The sequence below is a fragment of the Coregonus lavaretus genome, assembly GCF_964263955.1.
Source record: "Coregonus lavaretus genome assembly, chromosome: 18".
Taxonomy (NCBI): Eukaryota; Metazoa; Chordata; class Actinopteri; order Salmoniformes; family Salmonidae; genus Coregonus; species Coregonus lavaretus.
In genome coordinates, this window is record NC_140005.1 from 39,645,467 (window position 1) to 39,659,460 (window position 13,994).

At 39.9% G+C, this 13,994-nt stretch overlaps 1 protein-coding gene across 1 annotated transcript; it reads left to right on the forward strand.

The window, feature by feature from the left end:
• Positions 1 to 4,395: 4,395 nt before the first annotated feature.
• Positions 4,396 to 6,159, forward strand: LOC311145260 (thyroid transcription factor 1-like; the record flags this gene model as incomplete). The annotated part of the gene is made up of 2 exons (XM_084181496.1): positions 4,396 to 4,762; positions 5,483 to 6,159. 2 exons carry the CDS (start codon positions 4,396 to 4,398, stop codon positions 6,157 to 6,159), a joined length of 1,044 nt encoding a protein of 347 aa, XP_084037622.1.
• Positions 6,160 to 13,994: the final 7,835 nt, after the last annotated feature.

The following is a 13,994-nucleotide window of genomic DNA, read 5'->3' on the forward strand; positions in this document are numbered from 1 at the left end:
AGAGAGGACGCAGGATGTGAGCAAATGTAATTGATAAAAGGCAATGTTCTCTCTATTCCATTCGCCTACTAAGGAATTGACATCTCCTCGACCACTTATCGGTTTCAGGGTCACGGAGGAGAGAGGGTGGAGGACGAAATTTTGCCCAAATGAGAAAAGGTCCTTTCTTGATATTCGTTTTCAGTGGAAGCATGACGCCTCATGAACGATCAGTGCCCAAACAATGTGAACCAGGAACAAAGGTTCGGTGCCCCCTCCACGCGCCACTTCAAAGTCTCCTCATTATTCCAGAGAAATTAGTGCGAACATGTTGACTAATGAATGTTAATTGACCATAATAGCCGTGTTCTAGAACAGAAAAGAGGTCCTGATTTAGATAATTGAGAAATCCTTTTGAAATTCAGCAATTAAGGAAGGCATATATGCCAGAGGAAACGTGTTATGATGCTAATTGCCCGTAATTGCATGTGGAACAGCTGAATTATCACTGTAAGGTGCGCTCACCTGTCGTAGAGAAATTATTTATTGAGAGCATCTAGGGATATGAGATTATATTGTTTCTTGTAAAATGCACTTCTCCTTGACCTCAATTAAATAATAATGGTGAAGAAGTGAGCTATGGCAATGTATGCAAATGTTTGCATGTTGTGATTTATAGTGTCATTGAGAAGATGTTGATATTGGGATGAATTTGTTGAATAATCATGTAGATTAGTTATGGAACCAATTGTCGTGGAAACTGTTTTGTGTTGCTGTGGTTCACTTTGGGTAGAATCCTGATTTTTATTAATTTTATTTCACCTTTATTTAACCAGGTAAGCCAGTTGAGAACAAGTTCTCATTTACAACTGCGACCTGGCCAAGATAAAGCAAAGCAGTGCGATAAAAAACAACAACAGAGTTACATATGAGGTAAACAAAACATAAAGTCAAAAATACAACAGAAAATATATATACAGTGTGTGCAAATGTAGCAAGTTATGGAGGTAAGGCAATAAATAGGCCATAGTGCAAAATAATTACAATTTAGTATTAACACTGGAATGATAGATGTGCAAGAGATGATGTGCAAATAGAGATACTGGGGTGCAAATTAGCAAAATAAATAAAAATATGGGGATGAGGTAGTTGGGTGGGCTAATTTTAGATGGGCTGTGTATAGGTGCAGTGATCGGTAAGGTGCTCTGACAACTGATGCTTAAAGTTAGTGAGGGAGATAAGAGTCTCCAGCTTCAGAGATTTTTGCAGTTCGTTCCAGTCATTGGCAGCAGAGAACTGGAAGGAATGGCGGCCAAAGGAGGTGTTGGCTTTGGGGATGACCAGTGAGATATACCTGCTGGAGCGCATACTACGGGTGGGTGTTGCTATGGTGACCAATGAGCTAAGATGAGGCGTAATTCATTTTTAACGCATAAATAGCAATGAGAGATTTGCGCGTAAAAGTGATATTACGCACGATTATGGTCAGAGCTTGGAGTCAGCAAACAAAGAGGGATAATCAAAAGATTCCCACTTGTTTCCTCTATCGGGCACAAGTGTTATTGTGATGAAATATTATTGCCATTTTACACTATGCGTAATGGTTTAATGCAACCAGAAGTGACACCATGCGTCTTATCACTCTGGTTTGTTTGAAATAGATGTGACCACGGCAGTTTTGTCAAACTTGTGATAAAACGAGACTGAACTGTCTAAATGAAAACCACCGATACTATACATCTATTCAATACGTATTTCTCATAATAGCCACCAGAAGACGCTGTCTTGCTGTCTTTCTTCAATCCAATGTATGTCCAGGACCACGATATCCAAACGATATAGGTTTATCAACACGGGGACTGTTTGTTCTGCTTTCCTGCATTCATCGATGTGTTCTGTTCAACATCACATCAAGGGATGTTTTCTTGTCGTTTGTAAAGATATATATTTATCTCCAGCATGCACTGCAGTAAGGACAAAACATTGAAAGTAGGACTGCACATTACCAAACTATTTCCATCTGTAATTTCCTAAATATCTTGGAAATTACATTTTTGATCAGGTATTTATCAGGTAAATAGCAATATCAGATGTCTTGCTTTGCACTCCGAAATGTATAAATCCATCCAACATATCTTAGGCCATCATACTATATCCTAACCAATTAATTTCCACAACCGCATACACTAGGCCATGCCCTCTGACTGTCATACCAATGTATTTTGAAAAGCCTATTGGAGATGATGACAACAACGATAACACCGTTACAGTAATAATGACGTTATTATTAGTAGCCTAGTAGTAATAGTAAGAAATTAGTAATAGTGATAACCGTATGTGTAGTATTCGTTTTATTATTGCTGTTTCTATTAACAGGACTATTGTTGTTGATATAGTTTAATTTCATAATCATTATAATAGTTCTAACAATTATAATAGTTATGATTAAATATCATTAATATTGGGTTAGTTAGGTGAGTTTTGTATGTTGTGGAGTGTCAAGGTATAAAAGTGTATCTACTCTCTTTAGGTTTTTTTTTTGTTTTTTTTGTTCCTTACATAAATATTAAATATGAAACAAAGCATGTATAAAGACAATGTTTATGAAAACGCAAATGAGAGATAAGAAATTCATGCAAGGGGCATAATTTGGTCTTTGTAGCCAAATTAAAAAGGTAACTTAATAACATAATATAACAGCAACCAAAATCAGAGAGACGTTAGGCTACTTACAGTAACAACAAAAATAGTTTACAAATGTTTAAAACAATAACAAAACAATAACAAACAGCCAATTCAAACTAACAGATTGATTAACCATGTTATTATTATTATTATTATTATTATTGTTATTGTATTCCACCCACCTCAATGTACAATGTCCTCAATAATGGAAAGTTATAGGCTACAATTAGCCTACTTCCTTCAATTTATTTGGATATAATATTTTTGTCATGCTCCTTTAATAAAGTGAGCAAAACACTGGCCTTTGATCATAGCGCATGTAACTCCAACTACAGCAAAATAGAATTCGCGCGAGACTATGGTCATGCCAGGACTGCGGCCTTGCCCTGTAGTCTCAATTTTCATTGGAAAGGTGAAGGGGGAAACTAAGCACATTTGACTTTTACGCATCCATGAGCAGTGAAACCTGATTGAGTTAGACCATTATGGCTCCTTCAGCATCAGGGCGAGAGGCGGCTCACTGAGGAGTGCTATCTGGCGTGGTGTGGTGTGGTTCTCCCTGCCTGCCTACTGCTGCAGAAGGAGAGTACAGGTACTTGAGCGCCGTTAACTTTACCTGAGAGCCTCTCCTGAAACGCATTTTCTTTTGACCGGCTGCATGGCTATCTGATCTGAGATGACGAGACGAGTGGAGCATCCGAATTTGGTTTTGGGGCGACACGCTGCTCTCTCCTCGCGCCCAACCAATGATAACAAATAGAAAAGGGGTTAATCATTCACGCGCTGCCACTTAACACGCGGATGTGTATTTATTTACTTATCCGTCAATTTTCCTCCCTTGTCGCAGAGAGAAAGTGCACTTTTGCATGGTTGAGTAAGATGCGAACATAATGCAAACACGTCTGCAATCAACCAGAAGCCTCTTACGCCCATTAAAAGTAACTAGCTCAACTCAAGCTTTTCTCAGAGAACAGAGCCTGTGTTCTAAACGGCAGCAGTGAATCATGGTCAAAATAAGTGCACTAAATAGGGAATAGGGTGCCATTCGGGAAGTAGTCAGGGTGGGTTCCCCAGCTCTGAGACTCTCAAGTCCGTCTAGGCCCCTTTTCATCAAGAGGTCCTCGTAAACATCACTACAGTTAATAAAGTGCATTGTGGTGCTTGTGCCCACTGCTGTCATTATACTGCTGCATGTTTGCCAACCACAACACAACAAACCCACCTACCTACTGCTACTACAGTAGCCTACCTACTATCAATAGCCTATAATACACATGTAGACTATATGCATGCACTTTGGTTTATGGATTTGTGGGAGGGGAGCTGCAGAGCGCATGCTGTAGCTTGGCCAACATGTAAGTCAAATTATGCCTTTGGGTGCAACGAGGTTGAAAGGAGACGAGGATAGAGCTGCTTTGTATTGTTGCCCTGGTTGGTGATGCCCCGCCTCTGATGCTAGGCTTAAACCTGGCACCCTGCTAAAACAAACGAAAGCCAGCAGCACCAAGCTCAGCCCAGCTCAGCTCAGCTCCCACTCAATGCAATTAAGGCGGACTTCAGTCGACTCTCCTACCTACGTGTTCATCTAGCAAGGATCGACGTTGAGTCAACAGGAACCAAAGAGAGAGAGAGAGAGAGAGAGAGAGAGAGAGGGGCTTTGGTCCCCCAAAAAAACAGAAGGAGAGATTGCCTAGCCTTCTAATTTCTCCCCTCTCCACCAGCCCCAGAACAATGTCGATGAGCCCTAAGCATACGACTCCTTTTTCTGTTTCCGATATCTTGAGTCCTCTTGAGGAGAGCTACAAGAAAGTAAGTATGGAGAATAACAACTTAGGGGCACCTCTCGCGTCTTACCGGCAGCCGCAGGTGTCTCAGGCGGCGATGCAGCAGCACCACATGGGCCATAACGGGACTGTGTCCGCAGCGTACCACATGACGGCGGCAGGGGTGTCCCAGCTGTCACACACCGCGATGGGGGGCTACTGTAACGGCAACCTGGGGAACATGAGCGACCTGCCGCCCTACCAGGACGGTATGAGAGGCAGCTCCACGGCCACCGGCTGGTACGGAGCCAACACAGACCCGCGATTCTCCACGAGTAAGTATACCTTTAGTCTGCATGAAGCCGAAATTAGTCATAGAAATTAGTCAAATTCTTTGGTGTTGTTTCGAGTTTTTGCATGAATACTGATAGGCTATTGTTTCACTAAGAGGGAGTGTTAGGTATATTAATTGTTGATCACCCAATTTAGTGACCCATTCTGTGCCTTTTTGCCAGTCTACCAATATCATGTTTACCAATGGTTAGGAACATGTTTCAAAGAAAGCTGACATTACCTTGAAAATGTCCTTAACTTTTTAGTTTATGATAAATTTAGGCTCCCGCGGCCAAGATTGATGCTTCTACTAATCTAATTGATTTAAGAGTATTGTCCCTCAGGTCTGTAAAGATATAACACAGACACCTGTTGCTGGTTTCTACTCTATTGTGAGTAGCCTACAGAGGTTTTATGCAGCTGTCATGGGGGGTGTATCGAATGAGTTATTAACCTATTATTCATCAGATTGCAAGGTAAATTAATGGCAATCAATCATATAATTTAAAATATTTAAACTATATTTATACTAAATATATCAACTATATAATTCAGTTCAAATAGGCTACTAATTGGGTCATATTCCTACACGTTTTAAAATAAATTAATTCACATTGTGTATTATTATTTTATGGTTATAAGTATTGAAGCGTTATAATAATAGCATTATTATTATTGTTATCATGATCATAATTATCTCACTGGCCTATTTCTGCTTTCAGTCTCCCGCTTCATGGGCTCTTCCTCGGGCATGAACATGGGCAGTATGGGCAGTATGGGCAGCCTCGGCTCCCTCGCGGATGTGGGCAAAGGCATGGGCCCGCTCTCTAGCACCCCAAGAAGGAAGAGGCGCGTGCTGTTCTCTCAGGCTCAGGTCTACGAGCTCGAGCGGCGATTCAAACAACAGAAGTATCTCTCGGCGCCCGAGAGAGAGCACCTGGCGAGCATGATCCACCTCACCCCGACCCAGGTCAAAATCTGGTTCCAGAACCACCGGTATAAAATGAAGAGGCAAGCTAAGGACAAAGTGTCGCAGCAGCAGATGCAACAGGAGAGTAGTACCTGTCAGCAGCAGTCCCCTCGGCGGGTGGCCGTGCCGGTGTTGGTGAAAGACGGCAAGCCATGCCAAGGCAGTGCCCACACTCCAACCACTACTGTCCAGACCCACCACCAGCAAGGGGCCAATGTTATGATCATGTCCAGTAATGGTTCAGGCCTAGGCCAGCACCAGGGCCAGCAGGTGGTTAGTGCAGGTCACTCTCCAGACCTAGCACATCATTCGGCCAGCCCGCCGTCTCTCCAGACCCAGGTAGCTAGTCTCTCTCACCTGAACTCATCCAGCGCCGAGTACGGGACAGCCCTGCAGTGTTCTGCTCTCTTATACGGCAGGACATGGTGACAGCAAGACAAACTATGATCACAAACAAACAACACTGTTGTCAAAGCTTTTGCAGCAAAGTCCCTCAACAGACAAACAAACTCGGTTACTTTGTATACATTTTGAACAACACCATTTGGTGCATTTGGTTCACGCTCTTCTAAAATGTAATTTACTCTTTTGGAAAGACATGTTGGATGCGGACAGCAGGAGGAGAAGAAAGAAACTTGAAAGACGAAGTTTTGAGTACATGCGAGTTCAACCCTCGCTTTGAAGGTGGAGTTATTTATGTAAATTATACTGAGAAGGTATACAAGGCTTACATCGAGGTAGGCCTTCTCCTGTGTGTAGGTCATTGGGCTAAAGATCTCAATAGAAAAACTCTGTGGGTGCTTTTCAACTTTTGTCACAGAAGGCTCTGGTTTATAATAGATTTAATGTAAAGCGTAGCTTGTATATTACTGTATAAGGTTTGAATTGAATATATAGCCTAGTTTTTAGCAATCTGTTGTACAAAGTTTTTATGCTTTTGATGGTTTGTTGTTGGTTCTTTGTGTTCTATCGGTATTTGTACTTTTTATTTACTTGTAACTTATATAGATATTTTACTTAAATACAGCCAAACAATCCTATTAATAAATTATGGAAATAAAATAATTCAGATCCATTTATTGAAATTGTTGTGTATACTGTTTCAGAGAAGAACACATAGGCCTACGAGAAACCTTGACAAATTATTGACAAATTATATAGGCCTATTAACAACATCATCATCATCATATTATTATTATTATTATTATCATGATTATGTGATAGTGTCTATAGCCCACTTTAGCTTGTCAATTCAGTAGGCCTCAATTTATACCGACATTATTTTGCTATCTTGCTAGCCAACGTTAACTGCACACATTAAGCAATGCATGACTAATGAAAACCTTTTCCTTGACCAGGTGTGATCAAAATCGCTGTTACAATATGCTTGCTTGGTGGGCTACCCTACATTGCTAGCCTAATGCTAACTTTAGCATGTAAGAGCTCGACCCCAATTCCAGGCTTTTTGGTCACGTGTATTATAGCTACAATCAACGACTGTGAGTAATATGGTCCATGGATCTCTGTGGCCGTCCCTACACAACGCGGCTGTTCACAAATCGTATTTTAAGCTAATGGGTAATTGTGTACACACTATCTCACTTGGATAACGCTGAGTAAACCCAGGCCAGGCCATTGTGTGCCGTCGGCGGCCCTTTGGTTCTAGCTTTCTTGTATTCTCCGCTGCGGGCCTGTGTGTTTCTGTTTCTGGTTTGGGTGAGTCAGTTAGGTGAGGCCTCGAGGCGTTCTTTTTAACAGTGGAGATCAAACACGCGCTGACTGAAAGGAAGTCTTATCATTCAAATCCCTGCCCAAATAAATGTATTCTTCTCAAATAACTTCGCAAGACAAATCTCTTCGCTTCTTATCAGAGGTAGGCCTAAGTTTATCAATAATCAATCAGTCAATTGGGATTGAAAGGAAAATAGCGTGCCCATAATCTTTACGTAGTATGCCTATTGATAAGTCGCTTTGAACCTATAGGCTTTGTACCAAAAACTTTGGATAGCCTACACATTTTACTTAATTGTTCTAAATCCATAGCACATAGGTCTTGATCACTGTTTCCCACTGTGCAAAAACTGGTTGAATCAACGTTGTTTCCACATCATTTCAACCAAAAAATTAAATGTGATGACATACATCAACGTGGAAAACCTGGATTTGCAAAAAGTCATCAATTTAAGGGAATTTCGTATTTTTGCATCCAACTTTTAACCTAAATCCAATGACATAGAACATTTTTTGTTGATTTCACGTTGAATTCACGTTTGTTGACAACTCAACCAAATGTAAATCAAAACTAGATGTTGAACTGATGTCTGTGCCCAGTCGGTTCTCTTATAGCCTCTTTATGACCAAATATATTTTTTGCAAACTTAAATGTAAACATGTTGTAGAAATTATATGAATTGGCCAGCCTTGCACTTTGGAGTGTAATGTAATTTGAGGGATGGAGACTTAAATCTAGACCTATCAAATAGGATATTATTTTAACTGAGTACGTTCATGCATTTGGCTCTAGCGTGTCATATAATTTGCATGCCGTGGGCCAGAGATTTTGCGGTTCTTAATTGATTCGAAAAGGTTTAAACATACTCCAGTATATAAATGGTACATTTCAAATGAATTGTGTGAGACGGACCCATAGGTCCATAGTGTGGAAGGACTAGCTGTATGTTGTCTTGTAATTTAGCTGTTAATAACATTGATGTAACATACTTCCTGCAACTCATAGTATGATATTATATTGGTATGGATAATTAACATTATTAATATTAATATGATTTATTACTGTGATATTATGGGAATTGCAAGTATTTTGCAGTCTTTATGATTAGGCTATTATTATTATTATATAATTACTTGTTAGATAAGGATATGTCAAAATAGCCATACGTGCTCCCTCCTGCAAATGCTAAGCGATGGAACAACGACCCAAAGGGCTCTCTCAAAATACTTTAGTCTTAACCGCACAATAAATATGTCAGTATGATATATGACGCCCACGGTTACACTATATTATCTTTATTTCATGCGTTACTTATGACATGATATTTACTTTACGATCTTTATAATATTTATACGTAAACTTGAGAAACTTGACAGAAATCATGAGATCGTCTTTTACCAATTATCAAAAGGCTGACTCAAGCAGCAGATTGTGCAAACATATGAAGAGCAATATAAAACTCTCCTCAAACACTTCTGTCAAGTGGAGAGAAGTATAGTTGTAAACGCGTTTATTATGTTTTAATGAGCTCTTACAAGAGTTACACTTCAAACAAGTAAACATCCTACATCATCAGCATTTCAGACTCATGCCAACCAATGCTAAACACTTCAAATTTAGTGCAAGGCTATTTTCAATACCGTGCATTTGACCTAAAGGGAATATTAACAGAGTTTCAATATAGCTTATTGATTTTGATAAGACTAATGACACACAGGTGGTTGTGCATGCACTTGCCCCATCCTGGATACATTGCAGCTTTGGGCTATGGAAAGCCATTGTTGGAAGCACGCCTTTGGTCGCCATGGGGTTTTTGAGCGAGAGCTTTCTTCGAGGGAAGGTGAATAGCCTAGTGTAGCCAGCTTTCCATTACGTCCGCTGCACCATTATGGCACAGGTGCAGTGAGGTTGCCCTGGCTGTAACCTAGTCGCTGGTACATCTATTGCCTCAGTTAGACGTCCCATCCCACTGGGCACTGACGTCAATTCAACGTCTATTCCACGTTGGTTCAACGTAATTTAATTGAAATTGAAATTACGTGGAAACAACGTTGATTCAACCAGTGTGTGCCCAGTGGCATTACACCGTTCACTTTATCTCGTTAAATATTGTTTTGAATAAGCATTGTTATAGAGATTTTAGGACTTCACGAATAGACTAACATTTGATTGAAATATAGGCTACTAATCGAATGTCAGGAATAGGCAACGGAATTAACAGAGCACCAGACGTCTATCGTAACCCTGCGTCAAAGCGCAGCAGTGCAAGGATTTTAATGAGGCACTGATTGTAATGGCGCTCTACTTTTCACTGAAAGTGGATAATTCAACCAATAGAGCTTTTCGTCGATTATTTTCTATATAAACGATATTGTACAAGCCTCTAGCATTCTGGGTATAGGGCCTATTTGCTCTGTGGTATCCCAATTTGATGTTTGATATTATATACGGCAACCTCTAACCCTTAGCATTGTTCTTCCCCTTTGCCTACTTGCCTGTAAGCATCAGATCTCGTCTTTGTGCCAGCCTATAGCTGCCTGCCATGAAAATGTCAACCGTATAAGACGTATTTTCAACCCAACATCTGTCCTATATTCGTTCTGTAGTGAGATGCGTAAAAGGCGTAAATTGAGAACTTCGTTGTCTGCAAACTGATGTAGTTTGCTTGTTTAATCGACCCATCTACCACCAGTATGATATAGGCAAATTAAAATTGTATCAATACTTTATAGGTTTTAATTGATTGAGAAAATACATGCATATTCATTGTCCATTGCAATACATTGTAGAGGCTATTTGATATAGAGCTACTACTCAGTGATCACACTGGAGCACATGATTTGACCCCATTAACGCAGCTCACGGAATGGAAATGAGTCTGAATATTTCACACATACATACATGGAATTATGACTATAGCCCTATTATAAGAGATAAATCCCAAAATTTCCATAACTTCTTCAATTTCCAAAGAGATTAAATCCTCTGTCTGCTAACTCAATAACTATTTTTTATTGTGATCTGGTACTATAGTTCTAAAGTCCTACCATTTCCCTAAAACTTTAACTTAGTGAGAATTCGGGACATTTTCAAACGACCTCTTTGCAGCATCAGATAGAACAGAACAGCGTTCTATTAGGTATTTGTTGGTGTGGTTTTGTTCAGGAAGAGCTCTGAGAGGCTCAAGCTTACATTATTACCATGTCTGTGGCGCGGTGTGTGGTCTTTTTGTTGGGCTTGTAGCTGTTCAGAATGACTTGTTGGAAGCGTGTGTGCTCTCATTGCTCTCTTTAAGACTCGTCTTTAGACAGACACATTGTACAACTCCGGCAAGTCCTCCTTGCTTTATTTTCCCTAGGTCTCCACCAACCCAAAAGCAATTAGTTCCTAATCTTAAGGCAATCATATTTGAGTTACGGGTTTGTTTCCCTTATTTACTGTCATTTAAAATGCAAAAATATATTTAGGACAGCCTATAAAACCTGTGTGGTATACGCTCATTATTTCGAGCCTGTCAGTGCACTATAGCCATTAGACCACCTTAGTTGAGGATATTTTAGTTGAGGAACAAGAGGTAGAATGGTGAACTTCAGATTAAGTTGTAGACCTGTGACAAATGAATCCAATGTTAATCAAGGAGGGTCCAATTCAGAGTAGGCTACCATGGAAAACCATAATTGTCCTAAACGCATCAAAGTTTTGCTCCTCAATTGATAATTAAGTAAAGTGTTACAACTTTTGACCATATGGCATTTTCTTTGGAGGTAGCGTTGATTTTCACATGCATTTACAATCAGGGAAAGAGATTTGGAATAAGTAAACAAAGCTTTAAACACACTGGCATGCAAAACAAACCAACATGTTCTGGAAAGTGTCTCCCATTTGGCCTAAAGCTCGATATTTTACACCTTTGACTTCAGATATATTTGAATAACATCCTCCAAGAGCAAAATAAAACAATCCCCATAAAAATAGAGATTGATCTGCGGTGGAAGGTGGCAGACTACAGCACTGTTTGTCAGACCGGGAGACATAACGAAAATCGGTCTTCTCACGAAAACGTCTGTAGCATCCGAATGGTTTGGGCTACAAATTATGGTGTTCTCCGTTTTGCTCTACGACCCCCACGCGCGTCATGGGACTCCTCTGAAGCTGAAGGTAACCAGGTACCCGGCTGAAAAATGATTGGAGGTAAATGGGGCCTTTCCATGTCAAAGGTATACGGATAATTCCACTATTAAAAATAATCCCTGTGCTTTCTTGTATCTCTTAGATATAGGACAGCCACTTCAAAACATACTTCCTTTTGATTTATTTTGGACTATCTGTTTTTCTATGTACTGTATGAATCTGTTGTTCAATGCGTTTCTATGGGGTAATATCAGTAAGGCCAAATTCAATGTTAACTCAAATAATGTTTTGTATATTTTTTTGATTGCCTACCTACCTTTTTTTTGGCTAAATGATCCTTGGTATGACCATCTTAAAACAACAATTCCATATGTTACTGACTCATAGATGAATCAGGAGGATGTCAATAACAAGTGGGTTAATTTGGGCCTTGATGAGTGCTGACAGCTATCCCTACTGGCCGGCCGACTTCGTGGACAATGTCTGCCTTGATTGTTTTAGATAGATCGAAGATTTGACCAGCAAATTTGTGAGATCAATTACGAGTCTTGCCAGCTACCTACCTAAAGATGTTGGTATTGAAAACAACTTTAACATAAAGGATAAGCTTACTCGTTTTCGAAAACGAAACATTTCGTTATTTTCGTTAGCCTTTTACTCATGTAGCCTACATGAACTCTTCGTTAGCCCAGTTTACAAATAACAATTTCACGTCATATTCAACACCACTGAGGATTCTTATCAAAATCGCAACTTTTTTTTCTTCTTATCACCGACAGGCCTACAGCTTTGACGTTAGGAGCAGGGTAGGGTGTGGAATAGGTACGCCTCGGTTTGGCGCTGTCCAAGGTTCTGCAATCCACAAGGCGATGAGCGTTTACCAAACGGCCCGGCGTCTAAATTCAAAATGACTGTCACACATGTTTGAATCAACACAATCTGCTATAGTAAAGCATGAAGAGTGACTGATCGAGGGTGCAGTTTTATTCAATCTACTAAAACCCTATTTGAATGTAGGCTATATATATATAGCCTAGGCGTCTGCATTGTGGCTGCATGGCGCAGGAAAACGTTGGACTGCCCCGAATGGATTCATATGGTTCTGAAAGATCAGTGTTTTGAGGTCAATACATTTGATTGTTTACCAGCTCGAATTCGAATCTGCAAAATGGTTTGTGAACACTTTTATAGGGTATAAGCCTATCTGATACACAGATGTGAATACAGTTTTGTAGCTGTTCTGCGTTTGTTGGCTATTCTGATTTCTAGACAGTTTGACACAATACAGTTAATGTAACTCTGAATAAGGAAGAACTTTAGTAAAAACGACATATTTTTGCCTCCTCGCTACGAGTTATTTCAACAACATCACATCAAGCAAGCATTCCTTACTGTGCTGTGCTTGACAAATAGGACAATTACACTGTAACTGCAATCACCTTCTCTTTGGTAAATCTTATTGTCAAACTGGTAACAATAAATCTTTAATTGTCCTGCATTTATCTGGTTCTTGAAGCCATTGTGCGAACAGGGTACCCAAGGGTCATTTGCGAAGTGAAAGACTTGCTGTGCATCCCAAATGGCACCCCTTTCCCTATATAAGTCCATTACTTTTAGTGGACTATATAGGGAATAGGGTGGCATTTGGGACGTAGCCTTGTCATGCAAAGCGGAATACAAGATGCTGTATAATACTTGACCTTTTCAGCATAATTGTTGCAGCAATGAAATGCTGCGAGCGCATTCAGAGCCGGACTGAATAGTATTTTCCCTCATAAAGGAACAAAAACACGCATTTTTATACCTTCGTTTTTCATTTGGTTTTGTTTCTTCTGTGAACATTATTATTTTAATGGCTATAGTCTACTCTAGCTGCAATCAGTCAGCATTCTGAATGGGCGAGGAGCGGAGGGAGAGGAGACATGAATTGCAGAAATGTCATGTCTCCGTTTTTTGTTGTATGAGTGAGAAATGCATAATTCCACTGACAATGTAGGGTTTTATTTTCAAATGGCCATTAAAATGTTGGAAATGAGCACTCGATTTCCAGAAAATGTTCTTCCAAATGAATCAGTGGAATATACCTACATTAGCCTTTATATAATATGTATTTATTATTGTTTTATTATAGTCTAAAACAAACATTTTCATTTTTATTTGATTAACTTTTAAGATGTTGCACTAGGACTATTTCAGTTGATATGGATCACCAATAGTGCTCTCGCAAAATAGGACTTATTTTTCGTTGGTTGCAAATCTTAGCTAAATCATCCTTTAGTGCTGCTTTACAAAAAGGCACTACTGCACTTAACAAGACCCAGGTCAGGCAGGCACGGCTGTCAATGAGGCTGTGGACATGCGTAGCATCTCAATCACAGGCTTTCATTGATACACACGTTAA